At 39.5% G+C, this 20,277-nt stretch overlaps 1 protein-coding gene across 13 annotated transcripts in view; it reads right to left on the bottom strand.

The window, feature by feature from the left end:
- The window catches only part of MAP7 (microtubule associated protein 7), a 110,485-nt gene that overhangs the window by 11,872 nt on the left and 78,336 nt on the right, over positions 1 to 20,277 (bottom strand). For 9 of the 13 annotated variants that reach the window (XM_032102078.1, XM_032102069.1, XM_032102073.1 and 6 more), the window contains 7 exons: positions 19,004 to 19,114; positions 13,170 to 13,283; positions 9,650 to 9,798; positions 7,082 to 7,191; positions 6,424 to 6,704; positions 2,675 to 2,858; positions 621 to 813 (listed from right to left, as the gene is read on the bottom strand). In XM_032102078.1, the coding sequence (XP_031957969.1) occupies positions 621 to 813; positions 2,675 to 2,858; positions 6,424 to 6,704; positions 7,082 to 7,191; positions 9,650 to 9,798; positions 13,170 to 13,283; positions 19,004 to 19,114 (1,142 nt within the window). The remainder of the gene's footprint in view (positions 1 to 620; positions 814 to 2,674; positions 2,859 to 6,423; positions 6,705 to 7,081; positions 7,192 to 9,649; positions 9,799 to 13,169; positions 13,284 to 19,003; positions 19,115 to 20,277) is intronic. The other 4 variants (XM_032102074.1, XM_032102071.1, XM_032102070.1 and 1 more) reach the window with 3 other exon arrangements.

Genomic DNA, 20,277 nt, shown 5'->3' with positions numbered 1-20,277 from the left:
TACCACAGCCTCTCCTGAAGTCAGTCATTACGTCCATCAAAAATGAAAGTACTTGAAAAACTTAATTTTCATTTATTTACTCTTATGTCTTTTGACTAGCTACTCTGATTTCAGGAAGACTGTGCCACATAAAGGTTCTCCTTGGTTTGGTTAAATCTCCCCCTTCCCACCAGTCCCAAAAGCAGTATTTGGCACAGGATTAGAACTTAGCAGTACTGTATCTCTAACACAGTGAATAGTTATCTTTGCATCTGGACTTTCTATATCTGTTGGGACAAAGAATTCTCTGGTATAACAGCATTTATCGAAATTCCCCAATACAACTGTATTGATTTTTTTTCATCACAATTTATGAGGAGTAAGAAAGGATTTGTTCTAAATACATTGTAAAGGGAGAGGGAAAAAACCAAACCAAAGCTCAACTCCCTATCCCATGTTTTTGTCAAGTAGAAATACCTCTACTCTTTGAACTACTCTATGGAATGAACTCTGTCCCAACACCTTTCAGATAGAATTTAAATTTTAGATATTGCTCTAATTTAGGTGCTGTGTAAGAGGTGCTGCTTCACCCACTTCACTGTCAACTAGATTGGGCGAGAAATTCCAAGAGGGAAGCATACTTGTTTCTGAATGCGCTCCATCTCTTCTTTCTCCTTCTGCTCCCTCTCTTCTGCCTGGCGGCGCAGCCGTTCCTCCTTTTCCCGCTCCTCTGCATCCTTCCTTTGTTTCTCTGCTTCTTGTCTGCGAGCTTCCTCCTCTTCCCGGCGAGCTCTTTCTTCAGCTATCCTCTGTGACAACTCTTCTTTCTTTTGCCTGCAATCATTAAATAAGCATAAGAGAAACAGGTAATAAAAGTAGGGGAAAAAGCCAAACCACCAGATTCCTGACCCAGCACTGCTATCCCAACTGGATGAAGGATGTACTGCTGTCTTATTCCTAAGTTGTTCTGCTTCCCATAGGGACCAAACATGAAGCCCGATGGAATACAAAAAACTTTGCAATGCAACACCAATACTCCTCCAGCATACATCTGCCTGATCTATGACTCACATACTTTCTGAATCAGAAATAGTATCTTTGATTAATATATTTTGCAAAACACTCCTTTTTGCTATTTCATATAATCATATTTTGAAATAGTATGCATTTTTGGCACCCATCTCACCTCATGGCAAAGATTAAGAAAAAGTATCTAATTCTGCTGGTTTTTGAAGGTTACTTCCCAACCTTACTAATGGCCCCTCATCCTTGTATTATGGAGTGAGTAGCTTTTCCTCTTAACCTTTGATGTTTCGCAAATTATTTAGGAATTTTTACCCTATCTTCCCAGCTGAAGAATCCTCACCTGTTTAGTCGATTTTCATATGGGAACTGTATGGTACTTGTGATCTTCCTTGATGTCTGTCTGCACTTAATTTTCTAGTTTTACTGATTTTACTATCTCGAAAAAATATAAAACTCAACATTCAAAATGTAGATTTATCTTGATTAGTTCAGAATGACATTTTCATTTTGTTCTTGTTTTCTTTTAACTTGTAACAGTTCATTTACTTTGTCAACTGTGACTCACCTGATACTTTCATATATTCAACCCCAGACAAGATCTCTTCCCTCAGAAGTAATTTGGCCAGAGACCACCAACACAGGAGTCAAGTTAGGATTATTTCCTATACACATTCCTTTATGCTTATCAGTACAGCAATCCAGCTTCCATTTTGTATCTCAGCAACGTAAGATATGTCTCAGCCTGTTCACAACTGACATCTCACTGAAGACCAACATCATCTCACTGGCCTCAACTCCTTTCAATTTCTTTTATGAAGGCACTGCACAGACACTGGAAACTCCTTTCACTGTGAAAGCTGATTATTTTTTACTTTTTATTTTTGATCTTTCAGTCCTAGTATATATTCACCATATTACTCTTATACCACAGCAGCTTTTTTTCTTTAAAACTCTTTTTGAGAGTGTTGGTATTGTGAGCCTTTTGGAAAGCCAGGATATTCTAACTGGTTCTGCCTTGTTCCTATCAGCAAAGTGGTTAAAGAAGTCCAACAAATTCCAGAGATATGGTAGCCCTCTAAAAAGCACTCAACTTGTGCTGTAGCCACAGTCGTAAGTATCCAGAAGGGCTACTCATTTGCTAATAGGAAGCGAGATGCAACATCAATTACCCTCCAAAACTGTTGGGAAGGTGGCGGGGGGGGGGGGGGGGGGGGGGGCGAGAGGGGGGGGTTCTTTGTTTTAAACGAGAAAACAAAGAGGTTTAAGTCACAACAGTTGGATGCCTAAAGCACCACCCACGATGGAGATCTTACAATTCAAAGTAAGAAACTTTGTGCCAATCACAAAGTTAAAAAGAGCCATGCAGAGTTCTCTAGCTGGAACAAACAAGTATAGCTTTGTTAATCTCTGAGAAAACAATGAATCACAACTGCAAGGATCTGCTCTCTCCTCCTGTCCTGTTTTAAAGCACTACTTATTCTAAGTTTTAACTAACCTTACAGATCTGCTTAGGTATATATTGCACCAACTGAAAAACCCAACAGGAAAATACGGTTTTGGGGAATAACTTGTGCCTCCTGCAGATCAGTGCTGTGCTTCATATGTAACAGCAAAATACACACAGGAAGCTGCTAAAAACATATCTTCTCTACTGCAAAGAAGATATTACCTTTCAAGCTCTTCTCTCTCCCTCCTTTCCTGCTCCTCCCGTTCCCGCTGCTCACGGGCAAGACGCCTCTTTTCAGTAAGCAGCCTTGTTGCTTCTTCTGGGTCAGTTGTACCTGCAGAGGGCTTGGGGGCTGCTGGGGCTGGAGAAGGAGCTGGTGGAGCAGGAGGTAGGGATGGGCTGGCTGCTGAAACAGATGGGAAAGAAAATTAGTTTGTACAGACACAGTAGCTGAGATGTCACTCTCTGGAAAGGAACAGAAAATACTTTTAAATGCACTGCAAAGTATTTTCAAGCTTATGTGTTTTTTTAAATGATTCAGAGGAGGAAGGGGTTTCTAGATGCTAGAGGTTCACATACCTCCAGGGAAGTTTGGTTTTACAGGGTATGTGAAAACAGCTGCAGCTGAAAGGGTAAGTCAAGTTTTCTGTCAGAACAAATGCTGACAGGAGCTTAACAGGAGTTATGCTGACTCAGCTAGTCCTTACCATCACATTTCTTAAGCTTGCCCAATTCTGTTTGAAAAGCAGAAATGAAACATTGTGAAATTATATCTTCTTCCGTCTGATCATCTACATCTGAAGATCAGAGCCAGACTGTTTGGGGATAGTCACTTTTGGTGACTTGGTGATCTCAAACATCAACTGTGTGAAGTGATCTGCACCAAGGGTAGGACTCCAGCTTTCATCAGTTTTGCAGCTGCTCCAACCTGAGGCAACTCATGGGACACAGATTTTTTAATTTTGCCACTATTGGTGAACTGTGGCTTATGTTCAAATCTCAATAGTGCCTTCGTATCAATTCTTTATTCAGGGCCAGCTTTGTCCATGTGACAGAGAAAATGTTACAGGTTTTTTTCAAGTAAAGACTAGTTCATATTTCTCTAAGTTTGCCTGGCATTCTCTAGCACAGGTACATCACTTTTTCTCTAGACACCAAGGGACCATTACCAACATACAAGCTAACTTAGGGAAGCATTCCCAGAGTAATCCCATCTGGGAAAGCTGACAACAAGGAGAGGGAAGACTTTGAACTGTCAATGAAATCAGATTGTGACCCTAGGACTATATATGTAAAATAAGTCATAAGGAACAGCAAGGAGATTATTTTAGATCTGCATTTCCAACCACCCACTGGGTTGTGACAATTTTCCTCACCTCACTAACAACTTCCAAAGAGGGGTTTCCTCCCTGATTCCCCCCCTTTTATACCTCATCATGTAAACAAACAAATTCAGTTGCTTTCTGTGCTTAATTCCCATCTGCTGACCTTTCTGCTCTCCTCTTCTATCAGCTAAAAACTACAGAGGTCTTTCTGTAACTGCTTCAGGGCTTTCCCTGTGAATTCAGATTATATTTCTACACCAGTAATTTAAAGAGTGCCAGGGCCTGTTCTCTAACCTTGAGGTGAGCTGGCACAGTTTAGCACTAGTGCAATGGAGAACTATTCTCTCACATTACCAAAGCAGGTATTCAGCCCAACCCCAGGGAACAGCCCAGGCCTGGGCTAACCTCCAAGATGTAGCTGGGAACTCAGAAAATTCTGGGATGTTGAAATATAAAAACGTAAGCAATTTGATCACTCTAAATCTTGGGAGCCCTTTAGAGCCATGCTCTTAGTAGCTTTGGGGACAGAAGGTAAGAAAATGAGAGGCTGCAATTACAGCCTGGATCAGAAACATACCAGAGAGCCTTTGTAATTGTAAACAGTATAAATGACAGAGCTCCTGCACCTCAGCCCCTTTTAATTTACTAACATGGGCCAAGGCAAGGCTGTTGCTTTGAAGGGAGCACAGCTCTGTGCTGCTTAGGGCTTGCTTCTTGCCTCAGGTGCTGAAGTTGACAGCATAACAAGTAGCTTAATGCACACCTGCCCTGCTGAAAAGATAACACCCAAAAGACCTTTAAAGCTTCATTGGTATTAGTGAAGTTGTGTAAGATTTGCCTGCAAAAGCTGGAACAGCTTCATCAGCAATTGCTACCTGCTGACCTCCTGGCTCCTATAAACACAGAGCTAGAAGGCAGCTGAGCCATACCAGTGAAAGGCCAGTGCTGTTACCTGTAGGGAATGAGCTGTATTCACCTGCAATACAGTCCCAGGAGAATCAGCAGCATTCCTCTAGCCCCAAATGCCGTACTTGCACCTCTCTACATTCTTGAATTCAACCAGTGAGTAAGTTTTGGCATCTGAGGCCTCCATCGGCAGTACAAAGCCATCCTATAACCTCACATATAAAATGCTCTGTCTGAGCTCTCCATTTTTGGTCCCAACCACCACACCCTCTGGCTTTGGGAAAAGACATTAAATTTGAAGGGCTGCTCACCACTTTGATTATAGTATCCTTCTCTTTCATTTGTCTCCACTTTATATTCTTGTTTGTATTCTTTATTGTGAATACAAACTTTTGAATACCTTTATCCCACAAAACCTGTTTCAATACTAAGAGACCTCATCACAAACTCAAATATTGACTGATGCTGCAAAGAAGGGGAGTCTCTCTTCCTCCTGAACTAAACAGTCAAGCAAGCATGACAGTTTCTCTGGTCTGTGCCTTGTACTGGGGAACTACAACTTGTAAACACTTGCAAAGTTATCTCAGCGGTATCCCTGAAACAGTTTTAAAAGGAAGCTTTCTCCTCGAAGGGAAGTAGGCAAAAGATGGCAATTAAATCTCCTCTACATGCCTATGACCAACAGATACATCCATTCAGTATTGTAAATATCTAGCTTTTTGTGGGGTTGCACCTTGTGTGGTAGGACCTGGGTATCAGACAGGAACTGCTGTAACTGAGCTTAATAAAACAGAATAAATCAATTCACATGAGGTTTTTTCACAGAACAAGCCCAAACTACACCTGCTGCAGTTGAATGCAAGATTACTAATACTTAAAACTGTTATCTGAAAGATAACTACAGGGCAGTCTACGAATTTTAAGTTCAGAATCCTAACTAACCCAACTTGTGGATCCCAGTGGTCACATTGGCCTTTCTATGTCATCTGCAAGAGACAGTTTATGCCATATTTAGAATGAACTAAAATGTCTGCTAGAACAAACATACATTTTTTCATTTCAGATTTACCTTTTGCCCTTTCTACACTTTATGATCATTATTTTATTTTTTGTATGCATCCTTTTCTGCATTGCTGCTTTTCAGGGTTGGTAGGGTTTGTTGTGGGTTTTTTGTTTGGTTGGTAATTATTTTTACTAACTCATTTTCCCTTAAAAATTCTCCCTATTCCTTTTTACTCTTCTCCTTGCTTTTTGCCTTCCACTTTATTTTGCTAATCTCTCCTATGATGTGGTCCTCTTGTAATATACATAAGCTAGCAGTGTTATCAGCACAAGTGCACTGTATCTAGCAGAGCTGGATGTCCTCACTGCTCACACTACCTTATGTGGTGTCTTCTGGTACCATTAAGTCTTCAGACCTTTATTGTTCTACTTCAACAGTTCGTAAAGAAGCTATGTTATGATAAGGGGGACAAAATTCCAGTCCAAAAGGGCAGGGAAGAGTCTTGTGAAGCCCCACTGTGTGAGGCAGCTAGGCGTGTTGTTTTGACTTAGAAGCAGGAGGGCTTCAACCTGTCTACAATTTCCTCATAATGGACACACATCTGCAGCAGTGTTGTGAAGAATTCAGATTAACCTTTGACAGAAAACTACTGAAAGCTACATCATCTCAGAGAAAGGGAAGGAAAAATATAAGAGGCTCTGACCCATTCCTTATCTTAAAGTAGTACGTCTTCTTACCTTGAGTTGGCTCTGCTTGGACAGTGAGCTGTTCCTGACTTGCAGGTTCTCCAGCACCTGCTGAAGGTCCTTTACTCTCTTCTGTCCTCACCTCATTGGCCTTTTCAGCCTCCTTTTCTGCTCTTTTCTTCTCACCCTCTGGTTTGATCTCTTTTTTGACTGGCCGGATGTTGCCAGGAGAGGGAGGACGTGTCTGAGCAGAGGAAACTTTGGAGGAACCAGGTGGGGAAGTTATCTGCTTGGGTGTGCCAGGCAAAAAAGGCAAAGACTTTGACGCATGCCTGTGTAATCAAAGAGTGACAATGCTGGTTTCCACCTATATGTCACTTCTACAACCACAGCAGCTAAAAATAAAACCACTTCTCTGCTTCTCTATCAAGCAGGACTGCTGGCACAACTAATTTGCTTTCATGCAAAATGCCTCTCTGCAGCTCTCCAGATGTGTGAGTACTGAGCCCAGCCAGGAAAGCATTTTCCTGCCCTTTCCCCTTCCCCAGAGTAGTAGCAAGATATTTTTAAAAGCAGGACTGTCTTTCATTTTTTTTGCAGAGAGAAAACACCTACATCATCAAATAAGTTTGCCCTGTTTCACATTTAATTAATAGAACAATCAAAGCTGCCTATAGCTCATGTCCAGCTAAGCGTGTACTTGACTTACCAAACTGGAGAGGGAGCTGATGATCTAGCTTTGAGGCTGGAAGTAAAATGACCTCCTTTAAAGTTGGCTGAGAAGCTGGATGACAAATGGTCCTTTTCTCTTTTGTCAGTCTATAGCTCAGCAAACAAAAAAACAAAGTCAAGCCAGAGTTCACACAGCTAAAGAAAGCAAAGCAAGCTCAGTTAAGAATGAGGAGTTGGGGGGCTGAGAAAAAACAGTGCTGAGTCAGTGGTTTCTACAGCTTGTTTAACAGGTTTTTTAATATAGCTCCTGTAATCTGACACCATCTTTGTCAGTAGATATACATTTGACAACAAGAATCCTTCTTAATCATTCTCTACTGTCCTAAGATGCAATGGGCTAATTTGCAGAGGCTTATTTTTACACAGGCAAAAAATTACCTTTTATAGTTTGATCTTTGCTGATTGCCACAGAATACCTTCCACTACTTCCCATAAACACAGTATTTCATTCGAAGAAAAAACAAAACAAACTCCCCCTCAAGTATGACTCAGCTCATACTTGGTCACAGTCTTCCTGTATAGCATAACATTTTGGGTTCATGCTTACAAGGGAACACCAGAGATGTCACCAAAGCTCTCAAATATGGTACACCAGTTATCCTATTCTTTCTTTTCTTGGATGATTTTACAGCACATAATTTTTGCCATTGGTTCTTATACATGAAAGTGATTTCCTTTTTCATTCTTTACTTTTAAAAAATAAAATCCTAAATTGAGAAACATTTCTAACAATACAAACCAAAGCTATAACAGAACTACTGCTTTAAGGGAACATATCAGAATTTAGGCATCTATATACTTCCCCTATTTAAGTATAGACTAAAAACTTCATGGTTTTGGAATAATGAGCTGAGACTCTAGGAGTCTGAAGAATGTGAATAATGGAAAGTGCACTGAGCTGCCACTCAGCCAGCATAATGCAGAGGCTGCTGCTCACCACCTTGGCTGGGGCTTAAACACAACCCCTGCAGCAGGTGTATCATGAAGTGTGAGAGCCTCATCAGCTGAAAGCTGTGCAATGCTCGTCCCCTGAACTAAAAGCCAGGTTAACAACTGGAAAAGAAAGGCTGAAAACAACTTCATGAGCACATGATGTGCTGAGTTATCAAAATAAACACAGCCAGAATAAATGCATTACAATGAACAAGAGTTTTGGCTTGCTAGCAGTAACTCTCTATTGGATCTGCTTTATTAGTACTGAAAGCAGAGCATCAGAAAATTTTTCTTTATATCGATAAAGTAAAAAGCTGAATTCATACAGAAGTTCACAGAAGAATAAAAGATTCTCCACATCATACAAGCTACTGGAAACAGCTCTTAACTCACTCATTTTATATTAACGACATTTTTACATCACCTCCTCCACCAAAAAGTAACAACCTTTCTTCTTTTTAATTCAGAAGAAAAAAAAAAAGCCAAACCCCAAACCACTTGTAATGAGAAAGACTCAAGAGGAAGAACCAATAGACCAGGAGACTGCAATGCACTATGCATGTGCCATGAAATTTCTTTAGAGATACATCCCAGTGCTATGCCTTAGCTTAAACTTCAGTATACTACCCTCTGCCTGAAAGATTAAGTACTGGCTATGACCCATGCCACTTTGATTAACACTGCTTCCAACAAGGATGCCAACAGCAGCACTGCCTCTTGACCTTCTGCCCATCAGGCTGAACAAAAATGCAAGCACTTCTTACACAATCTTTTGCAGAGGTGACTTCAACTCTTCTTGCACTCCAAACTAGCTCAGGTTGTAGAGTACCAGGAAAAATATAACTGCTCAGGTTCAGCAAATGAATTTGAACTGGATCTGACTGCATCTCATTGGCTTGGAGCACAGTCAACATGAGTTTGTTCTACCTGTATCACACTGTTCTGATTTTCCTAAATGCTCAGATCAGTCCTAGTACTGCTGCTAAATTGTTCAGAAGGAACAGAAACCTGTGGAAAGCCTTGCCTATAAACCATGCTCCTAAACCAACTTCTTCCTTCCCAATGAGGAAAAGTTTACTAGCCTGGTCTTCTAAGAAAGTACAGATGAAATAAGAGTACTCTGTGCACTTGTGTATAGAGATATGTGAGTGCATGCATTCCCCCTCTTTATTCTAGGGGCTCAGCTGAATTTTCTAGAGGTCTCAGACGACATCAATTTCTGGAACCTTTGTGAAAACAGCCTGCTGGGAAAGACAAGTTCCCCTCTGAGGGAAAAGTGGCAACACCACCTTGGGCCTTAAAAGGCAACAAAGAATCCACTTGAGAACGAGGCACTGTGACTGCCTCTGTGAGAAGCTGAGGCATCTACTCTGCAAACATGGGTGTTCGGAAAATATCAGTGTTTTCCACATGGATTCTTCGGTGCATTATCAGGCTATGCCACCATGTAACGTGGCATGTTTCAGTTAATATCCAGCCAACAATGACACAAACTGGAGAGAGTGAGGACAGTGCAGAGGGTAGGAAGCATCCCTGCAGCTATTCCAATCCTAACAAGCAGTGCGGTCAGGTGGTCATGGCATGGGACACTAAGCACACGTGCCAAGCTTACCCCTGCAAGGTGCGTTGTTCTCCGACGTCCAACAGCATCAGTAGAAGCATAAAGTTTTGCTCGTTCTCCTGAATTCCTGCAGTTCATGGCCTTGTAGGACAGAGGACTGAGGGGGCTGCAAGATGCTGAACGGGGACAAACGGGGATAACTACGGTGTTGGTTGGGTTTGTTATTTATTAGTTTTAATTACAGAGTAGCATTGGAGAATTGACAGAGGAAAGCCAGCAGGAACAGAAAAGACCGAGAAAGACAGAAAAGAAAGAAGGTATTAATACATTGAGAAATCACTAATTATCAAGTCAGAACCATCATTTGACACGTTAGCTTGGCCACACATACAGTAAGGATGCAAGTTCAATAGGTGCTCGTGCACTTTTCCATTTGTAAACTAATAATTTCTTTCTTAAAAATTAAGAATTATGCCATGATAGTGGGTAGTAGATAGTATCAATATTTTCCTGTTAAGGTTTTGTACAACTGGTGGTTCTGAAAAAGCAGTAGAAACAATGGCTGGTCTGACAGGTTAGCTTAGTACATGCATTGAAATGAGTTTCAATTACATTCAGAATAGAAAACAATCGAACTAAAATCAGAATGCCTACGAATTGCATTGGAAGTGAAGAAAAATTAAAGGAGACATACACACAAAGATCAAAACCTATTAACAACACAAAACAGTTTCAACTAGGAAATCAATGAAATTGCTGCCTACAATTTTTAGCAAGTGATTTGTTTTTAAAATTCCTTCTTTTTAGGATTATTTTAACCCATCATATTTCTTGATACTGCTAGAAAAACAACTTGCTCAAATACATTCTCGACAGCAAACTATTTTACACATTAAAAAAAAGCAGGCTGACAACAACAAATCAGCTTGGCAATTAGTATTTGAGTAACCAGGATGGCAGCTTTTGTTGGTTTGCACAAGGAAAAAGATTATTACCAAAAGACCTGACAATAGCAGGTATCAGATATACAGTGTTCTGATTTTATCTTCAAAGAGAACTTTAACTGCAAAACATAGCATGGGAAACTTCTTGCAGCAAAGTGTTCTTGGACTTTCTCTTGATTTAACTGAAGGAGAAGATTGGGAAAAACTATATTGTTACTGCAGAGTTTTATTTGTCTGCTCCTGTTTGTCTCTTCTGGCCATTTAATTGAGTCTTAGCACAATTATTATCCAGCATGTTACTTGAGGAAAAAAAAGGGGCTCTATATAGTATCTTTCCTCTTCTTTTTTTTTTTTCCACATAAAAGAAATTTAACTCCTCTGTTTTCTTAATAAAAAAAACCAAATCAAATCAATATTTCTTGCCTGTATATCCCTCTCTGAGCACACTTGAAAGAATGCAGTTCCACATACAGTTAATTCTTCTAGTCTTACAAAAGTACAGCTGCTGTTACAGGAAGAGCTCATAGACTTAACAGTACTAATGCTGCAAATTCTCCTGCACCAAGAGATTAACATTATGAATAAAGAGTCTCATGTAAGTGTTACAGCAATGGCACTAATGCTTGCCTTAGAGTTTACAGAGATTTATATTTAATGAGGAATTATGACTAACTTAAAAACAAGCAAGAAGAAAGAAAACAGGGATTTTTGTTTATGTTTTTATTTTGGTTGAGGGCATCTAAACCAGATAGGAGGCAGCAGCATAATGTATGTTTTACACCACTTATAAATTTATGTGGCTTCTGCTCTGTGATTCAATTCCCCTTCTGCATGCTAATTATCTGAAGTTACCACCAAGGATGACATCACAAGTATTAAAAGACAAACAGTTCATTTTCATTTGTGATGTTGCCAAACAATGCTTTAGGCAGCACTTCCAATGAATCATGTACTAACAGGATTACATCTATTCAGAGGAGCTTTTTGAAAGCCATTGAAAAAACATTTTGGTATTGAAGGATTTATTTAAAAATAGATCCAGATGTACTCTTATGCTGGATGTCCATAATAGCCCACTTAAAATTTAAGGACATGAATTCATATTTAACTCAGTTTGGATTTTTTACCTTGCAATTTATTTTTACAGCCAAAGGGCAGGGTAATTTTCTAGGGAATAATGGCAGGCTGGGATGAGTGGAGTGCTCAGAGCACAACTATGAGCCATTGCTATCACCTGATCATTAATCTCCAGGAAGCATCCTGTATGAAGGGGCTGAAGCTATTGCTCCTAGAGAATAATACCTGGAAAACAATGAGCAGCTGGATTATGTTTCTGAGTGGTATGGTTCCAGTTAGCATAGGGAAGGCATTTCAGGGAATCATCTCAGACTGAACTGACAAATCAGTCTTTCCTGCTACTTGTAGCCTTTCTCAATATTCCACTCAGTTTAGACTTTGTTGTGCAGTATAAACAACAGCAGTGACAAAAAGCTTCATGCTTGCTCTAGGAAGGTAATCACTTGCATGCTACCTTCTCAACTATTCCCTAATGAAGAGCTGAATTTCCAATATCCTGCTTGGTAGGTGACATTAAATATTAATTTTACAAGGTATCATTTTCAAAGAGCAATAAAGAATTCTGCGCTTGTTAATTCAACTATTTGCAGAATATCATCCACATTTTTGCTCCTACAGCACTACCCCTGTGGAAATGTACTGCAGCCTAATTAGTTACAAGAGTTCTTAAGTGAAAGCTTCTTTAAAAGTAATCTTAGCAGATCTCTGTTCCTTCTTACCTTCTATGTTCTTTAATTAGAATAAAAATCCTGTCCACATCAGACAAGAAAGACTTGCCTAGACTTACAGTAATATATTGCTGCACGTGCTGTGTGTAATGGTAAAGTTCCCAGTGGATGATTATAAAACATCCTATTATAAAACATCCTATGATAAAAGAAGAGGCAGCTGTCACCTGCCTAAAATACATGATAAGCAAGTATCCCCTGATTGTCTTTGCAATACAGTTTTGCCTGGGCCTTCAATTACCCCCTAGTAATATCATCACATTTCTGCACATTAATTTTCCCTCAGTAAGTACCATCAGGGAGCTGTTCTGGGGTAGGCAGACAACTTTACAAATATTATAACCTCACTAAACCTGCACATTTAACTTCACGTGTATTAAATGCACAGTAGCCAGGGCCTATCTTTATACAAGTCTAACTTTCTCCATATGGGAAGTGCTCTGGTAGGGGCTGAAACTCCTTTGCAGCAAGCAGCTGACAGCTTTAGCAGTGGATGTGCTGAATCAGCTCTTTCCAACGAGGTGTGCATTTCCTTTTACAGCCATGGTCATCGTGATGTTGTTGCCCTGCATGTTTTGTACTCATTTATTGCATTGATGAAGAGGCAAAAGTAAGAAAGAGGTGGTAGGAGAAAGAGAAAGAGGCATAGCAAACAACTGTACAAAGAAGCTTTCATGCTGTCGTGCACACTAATCATGGATATTCAAGTTCATTCTGGGATGCTACCACACTCATAATTAGATCAATGACTTTACAACATCCTGCAGGGAATCTGCAAAAATAAGTGTCTGAGACATGAAGCCTCTGTTTTTATAGGATTACCTGCATCTCCAGACAATGCAGCTGTGCTTTTACTCCGAGCCAGGAATGAATGAGTGGGCGTCAGGAGCCTGCTAACGATGCTGCTCTCCCATGGACTGAGCTGAAGACGGCGAGCTGAACATGCACCATACAAGCAAGATGTTAGATCAAACACTTCACAAATAACCACAAGCTGCAGGAGTATTAGTACTATTTCCTCACTGCTGCATACCATGAAAATCTTGAAACTATCCTTCAGAGATCAAAAGCATACAATAGTTCAGTGTTTTGCATTTTATTATTACTCCTTTTTAGCACAAGAACTCCTATAGAAACATGTACACCTGAACATTTAATTTGTGCTACTGCCTGTGGCATTATGGCAAATTGTTACCAAATTAATACAGATATTTTGCACATCTGCCACATTCCGTGTTAGGAATGATAGGATAATTTCCCTACTGGGAGAACAGTTGCCACTCCTAAATATAGACTTCAACAGAGATGTTTGTGTCCCAAACTCTTCCTACAGAAAAGATGTATAAACTTTCCAGTTACACTTAAACACCTTCCAAAGTTTGCCACCTACCTAGAATAACCAAAGAAGGTTGCTTACTGCTATACAGAGAATTGTGTCAATGAGGTTTTATTGAAGCGTTGCAAAAGGAGAGTGCACCTCAACTGCCGATACCAAGCTCAGCAGCTACAGTTGTGTCAGTAATAGGTGAAGCCACAGAAAACATTAAATATATTTGATCGTGAATTCTCTGCCCAAAGATCTCTGCCCAATGATCACTTTCCATGTAGAACAGTAAAAAGAATCAACTTTTCGCATCGTTGCTCTGTTTTGAAAATGCACTACATGTTGACATCACACTGTTGCTTTGCTTTTCCCAGCGTTGTCTAATGCAAACATAGCTTGTCAATTAAGTCCTTTTATCTTGTAAGGTTTCTTTACTTTTTTAAAAAATACTAATTAAACATTTATCATGGTGAAGAATTAATCAGAAAAACTGCATAAGTTAATCTCTGTATTGAATTGGGTATTTCCTTGATATTCCAATACAACAAAATGTTTTATAATGAGCATCACAAGCCAAAACATTCAAGTAGTTCCCAAAGTAGTTCATTATAGCAAGCTTACGCTATAGCAATAATCTTGATATTGCAAGCGAAATCACGTCTTCTTACATCTTAGCATTCATTTGCCTTAGTTTAGCGTTTGCAGCAACAAAACTGCAGCTTGAATCTGTAAGGCTCAATCTCTGTAACATTCATTGAAGTGACTGGCTGTAATAAACCTGACATTCATTTGCATTTTTAAAGGAAGAGATCCATCACTTTTAATAGACATAAACTCTGAATCTGTCTTTAATCTACTCCTTGCTGAGCCCCATGAAAAGACAGGCTGATCTCAATCTCCTCCTATGAAAATATAATTGCTTAATCTGCCCTCAGTGCTGTTTTGCACTTCTCAAATTGCTGCCTTAAATTCTGCTAACTCAATAAGGGGCATTACTATAGAAATATAAGACTCTCAAACACAGCAGGCTCTCTTCATGACTGTCCTCTTACACAATGTACTATTGCCAAAACTTTTTGTGATTAATGGTTCCATTCTGCAATGGTACAGATCACACAGACACACAGAATACCCTACAGAACCTCCATTACAGCACACACATTTATCATTAAGCTTGCAGTTTAACAATGAAGAAATCACAGAACTACCATTAAACTGGATGCAATAACAGTAAAACCTTTGCTTCCTTTCATCTCCAGGCACCGTGCTCAGTATGATCACTGTTTAAAGCTACTGTTGCAAGATAACAGATTCTTTTTTGTGGTCTCAGGGTTTAAAAGTGAGGCTCACAGGTATGATTGTGGATCAGTCTGGAGAAACTCTTCTACTGTAGTTTAACATAAAGATCACACAACTTGAGAAAGCAGTCCCTGATGTTTTAGGCCAGTAAACATATAAATACTATATATACCATTCATTTCTTGGAGTTTATCTGTGCATTATAAGTAAATGTCACAACATAAATATGTCCCTGTGGTGCAGCTGCAAGCCTTACCTCTCATTGAGGCCACAGAGAGGAAGTAATCTCAAGAGGATACAGCTAAGAGACTGATTATTTAGAATACCAGTCTCACCTGCCATGTCTCACATGTCCCTCACCCTAAAGATGAGTATGGCTTAATTATTTTTGGCCCTTACTCTGGGGACCTCGTATCCTATTGGAAGCAGTCACGTGTCCATAGCATCTAACTAAAGCAGTGAGGCAGTGTTTGGGAGTGAGCTAGCTGATACACACAACAGTGAGCTAGGAGAGTCCTACAAAACCTTTCTTCTCCATATAAGCAATAAGCCTGGTTCAGAGTTGAAATAGTTTTAGCCAGGATCTTGGAGTGAAGTCTCCCTGAATCTCTATAATGAGTTTAGATCAGAGTTCTTTTAGATACACATACTGAATTTTTCAAAGGCTCAGGTCCCTGAAGGCATCATACTTGACACTTTCAATACATATTTTATTGATTAGCACCACCATTCACCTAGAACAGACAAACTTTCACCCACTTAGTTCCGAGTACAAGGGTATTAACACCTAAATGCATTGAACAGCTTCAGTTTGGTGTCCAAACCACACTGGAGCAAAACTGAATACCAAACAAAGAGCATCCCAAAATAATAAGATCAACTTTAAGACAATGAGGTCAGGGGTTTTTTTCTTGCTCTTGTTTTTAATGCCTCAGGGTGACATTTTCAAGAGTTAGTGTTTAAAACCATCTGACAGACAAGAGCAAGCAGTATTTTTTGTTCTCATAATGTGTTAAGCTATCATTCTGAGGGCTGTTTCATAGAATAAAATAATGGTTTGGGTTGGAAGGGACCTGAAAGATCATCTAGTTCCAACCTTCCTCTCATGGGCAGGGACACCTTCCATTATACCAGGTTGCTCAAAGCCCCATCCAGCCAGACCTTGGGCATCCACTACTTCTCTGGGCAACCTGTTCCACCTGTCTCCACCAACCTATCTCACCAGCCTCAGAGTGAAGATTTTCTTCCTAATATCTAATATCAATTACCTCTTGGCCCTATTACTACATGTCCTTGTAAAACGTCCTTCCCCAGCTCTCTTGGAGGACCCTTTTGCTGTAAAGTCTCCCTGGAGCCTTCTCTTCTCCAGGCTGAACAAGCCCAACTCTCTCAGCTTTTATTGCTCTGTTTTCACACAGGAAGCACATTTGTGGTAGGGTTGCTGGTACAAGCAATTACCCTTACCCACAGCCATAAGCAGGTTATTTTTAACAGATTAAAGATCTTTATAACTTAACTTGTAACTAAAAATCACACAAAGTTGCAGGGAGCTGGCAAAAGTAAACTGGTTACAATCATCTGTATTTGTCTTCAGGATATACAACCTGAATACTGGAAAGTTGTCTTAGCAGCAACAGAATAATTCGCAAGTAAGCAAACAGCAGCAGTTGATTAGTTGTAGGAACAGATGGGAAGCAGGGATTTAACAGGCCTTCTGATGAGCACCACGAAGGAGACTCTCATTGATAAATGTGGTGTTTGCTTATACACATACACAATATGGTGACGAGTAGATAGGGGAAAACTGCTCTTTCAACAGGAAACAATACTGCAGTCCCTGAATGTCTTCTCTAATGGTTGCAGAAAATGATGATGCAATGATTGAGACCATCATCGGCTTGAAAGAAAAGTCACTGCAGAGAGGGGGAGGAAAACAACTAGGGTGCGAGTTTTGCGAAACTTAAAGTATATAACTCATACCTCATCAAAAGTATTATCCCCTATTCTAAGCTCTCCTTAAAGAGCACAATTGCCAAAATCTAGTGGTCAACAGCAGTTTTCTCCACTTGAATATGTGTGTTTATGTTTTGTTACAATTTCAACTATTCACTAACTACAGTAACATAAAAGCACAATGAGAAGCCTGTTCTAGCTGCCCAATTGTACAACTGTGATAAAGAGCTATATGGCAATGCAACACTTGAAATGCCATTAACCAGTCTTTTAGCCAATTAGCTAATGAAAACTTTTGTCTTTTGCTGCACCAAAAAAATATATCTATATACTGTCCTTCAAAGGATAAAAATGTGCTGCACAACAGATGACAAGTTCTTGTTGACAGCTATAAACCAATTAGTAGGTAAGCTTATCATCCTTATCTCCAGCTCATGGTTTTGCAGGTAGGAGTCTGTATTACAGACAAAGTGTGATTGGGTGCCCTCTGGAAGGTGAAATGGAGAGCAGGCAGTCGCAGCCTTCCTTTAAGCACCTGCCCTTAAGAGGTTGAGGCCACTGGAGAGACTAGTGGCATTTCTCCAGATACATGGCTCAACTAGATTTAGGTATCTGACTTTGCATGAGAAAAAGCATTTATAGCATTTGGATTTACTTTCTCTCTTGGAGTCTGTGAAAGTCACAAGAGACTCCTGAAGAGTTCTGTGCTGTTTTAGTAAAAATGCCAAGCAAAGAATGCCTCAGCATTTTGACATCGGGCCATCACTTCCATATTCCTTTTCTTTCCTTACCACTAAGTCTGAATACTGCATAGTATTCAGTTTAACTTCTCCTGAATTTGAAATGGGTGGCAGAAGCTAAAACACTGTGTTACAGTCCGTAAGAAACTATTCTTCATACTTAATGCCTGCTGCAGTTCACCTGCCCACATCACCAAGATCCTTCCTCAAAAAAGCATCCCCTGGCAAAGAACAGCAACCATCTGAAAAAAATATACTCACCTGAAAAGCTAGTAAAGTTAAAACTGACTGGATTTCAACATTTGGAGCAAGAAAGGACTGGTGTTCAGGAATAAATTATTTCCTAATGCAATACTGTATTTTTCACCAGTTACCAGGCTGTACAACTAGGTTAGCCCACTAGGATGAACATGGTTCATCAAATCAACCAGATACACATGTTCAAGCAAACTTGGAACTTAGTTCAGACACACAAATAATGACATCGACCAGACAACACAACTAGAAGTCCATTTAAAAAATTGGTTTTTAAAATAATTTTATGGATTGAAATGGGACAGAACTCATTCTCAGCGGAGGACAAAAAAAATCCCTATCAAGTACTTTACTATAAAGCTCTTTGCACAAGTTACACAAGAGACATTCTTTTATGAAAATTTTAAGCTCAATGCTTCAATCTCGTAAGTCCTCAGAACAGAGGCAGCAATTCAGCTATGTTAATTTTTAAAAGCTTGATGGTTTATAATTTCTCAGACTTGTAAACACCAAAAATGTACACTGAAATGAAGCAATCTTTGAGAAATAACTGGACACAAAAAGTCAATAAACAGACAATATGAGAAACACACATACCTCTTCCATAAAGATAACAAAAATTGGTAATAAAAAAATTGTAAGAAAGTAAAAATTGTAATAAGCTTGAAAGCTTCATGCAACATGTTCTTAGACATTCAAGAACTATTACCAGAAAAGAAAGGAAAACAAAATAATGACAAAGTGGTCTAATGCAAATAAAAGGTCACACGATTGCATGCACTATGGAGTGATGTATTTTTTCAACAGTTGTACCTCATTTACTAAAAACCTGACAGAAGCACTGCTTTTATTGTTTTCTAAAGTAGGATTGTTTAGGTAAGCTCTCTTGTTTTAAAAAACAAGAATTCTTTGTTCTCACAGGAAAAAGTGTTCAACCATTTACTTGTCACATTTGAAGTCTTTCCACTATCACTTAGATGAAATGAAAATGACTTCAGAAGCTTGTTTTATGTGCAAAGTAATACCTCAGTATAGAAAATTCTTTCTTGCTACTCTTTTAATGCTTTTTTTCTTCAAAACTGTACCTCTGTCTGGAGAATTTAGTAATGTTGCAGATGAGGAGGAGAGCCGCTTGTTAATGACTGGATCAACATGTTTCGAAAGGTTCATTGTTGAAACAGACCGCCTGTCTCGATCTAAAACAAATGGAGATAATGCTAATTGACAGCCCACATGCAATAGTGCAAGTTCCTAGCTTACTAGTGGGAGGAGGGAAACAGGACTAGGTCACTCCTGCTCTACCACAAGAACTTCCAAAATAGAATGGATTTCTCAGCAGACGTTGTACAGGTGACTCAAAGACTGGGCACAACACAATTTAAGCTTCAAATGTGTAAAATATTCTGTTCACTGTCACTCCATGGGTTGCAATCTAAAGACTTTCAATATTGTCAGAAAATCTTTGCTCATGACTTACAACAGAAAGCTTCAGGGAAGGACCAAGATTCTTGGAAACACAGTTATTCACAAAAAAAACCACCTTGGCGCCTGAATAAAAGGTGACAGGGCACTGTTACTAGGTAGATGGTCAATATTGTGACAGTGCAATGCTGAGAGATTAGGGAAGACTAGCACACAAAGGAAGTGAGGGTAAGCACAAAATAAATTAAAAGATTTAGTTAAAAATCCCACAGTTATGTATAGGTGCTAAGCCACCCACCACAGAGTTATTTTCAGTGTGCTGAGAATGAAGTCGTAGTGAGTCAATCCAACCCAGCACACACCTTAGCAGATTAAAAAAAATCAGCTTCTGAGGAAGGTACTTATAATGCACCTACTTGGCATACATAACACAAAAGATTTATAATTTTATTTTAGTTTCTCTGCAGTTTCTCTAGCAGTATTACATCTTTTGCACAACTGCCGCAGTCAGCATCTGCACCCTGCTGAGGGGGTGATGGTTATTTCAAGAATAGAGACTGCACACACTTCGTGCATATGCGTGTCACAGGAAGTTTGCTATGTCCTTTCTTTTCTCTCTCTCTAAAAAAACCCCAAACAAAAAGAGCTCCAAGCTCCATGTATCGACTACACATTCTCCATTACAAATTTCCATTTGTAAATCTGACGTTCAAAAGATGCTGTGAGAATCAATTCTGCTCTTGCTTATGTTTTAGCATGTACTGAACCTCAGCACTACTCAGCAAGGCACTCAACCATGCTGAAATTCAATGAGGCTTGAGCATATGCATAACTGCTCTGCTGATTCATATTCTGTGTGTGCAAAAATTTGTCTGTACACTGTTTTCAAAGCAGATACAAATTCAGGACAATGACAGCATTAAGGATGGTGCTGCTG

Source organism: Corvus moneduloides, chromosome 3, assembly GCF_009650955.1.
Source record: "Corvus moneduloides isolate bCorMon1 chromosome 3, bCorMon1.pri, whole genome shotgun sequence".
Lineage (NCBI taxonomy): Eukaryota > Metazoa > Chordata > Aves > Passeriformes > Corvidae > Corvus > Corvus moneduloides.
Note: the sequence above shows the minus strand (reverse complement) of the source record. Positions and strands in the feature narration are given on the sequence as shown.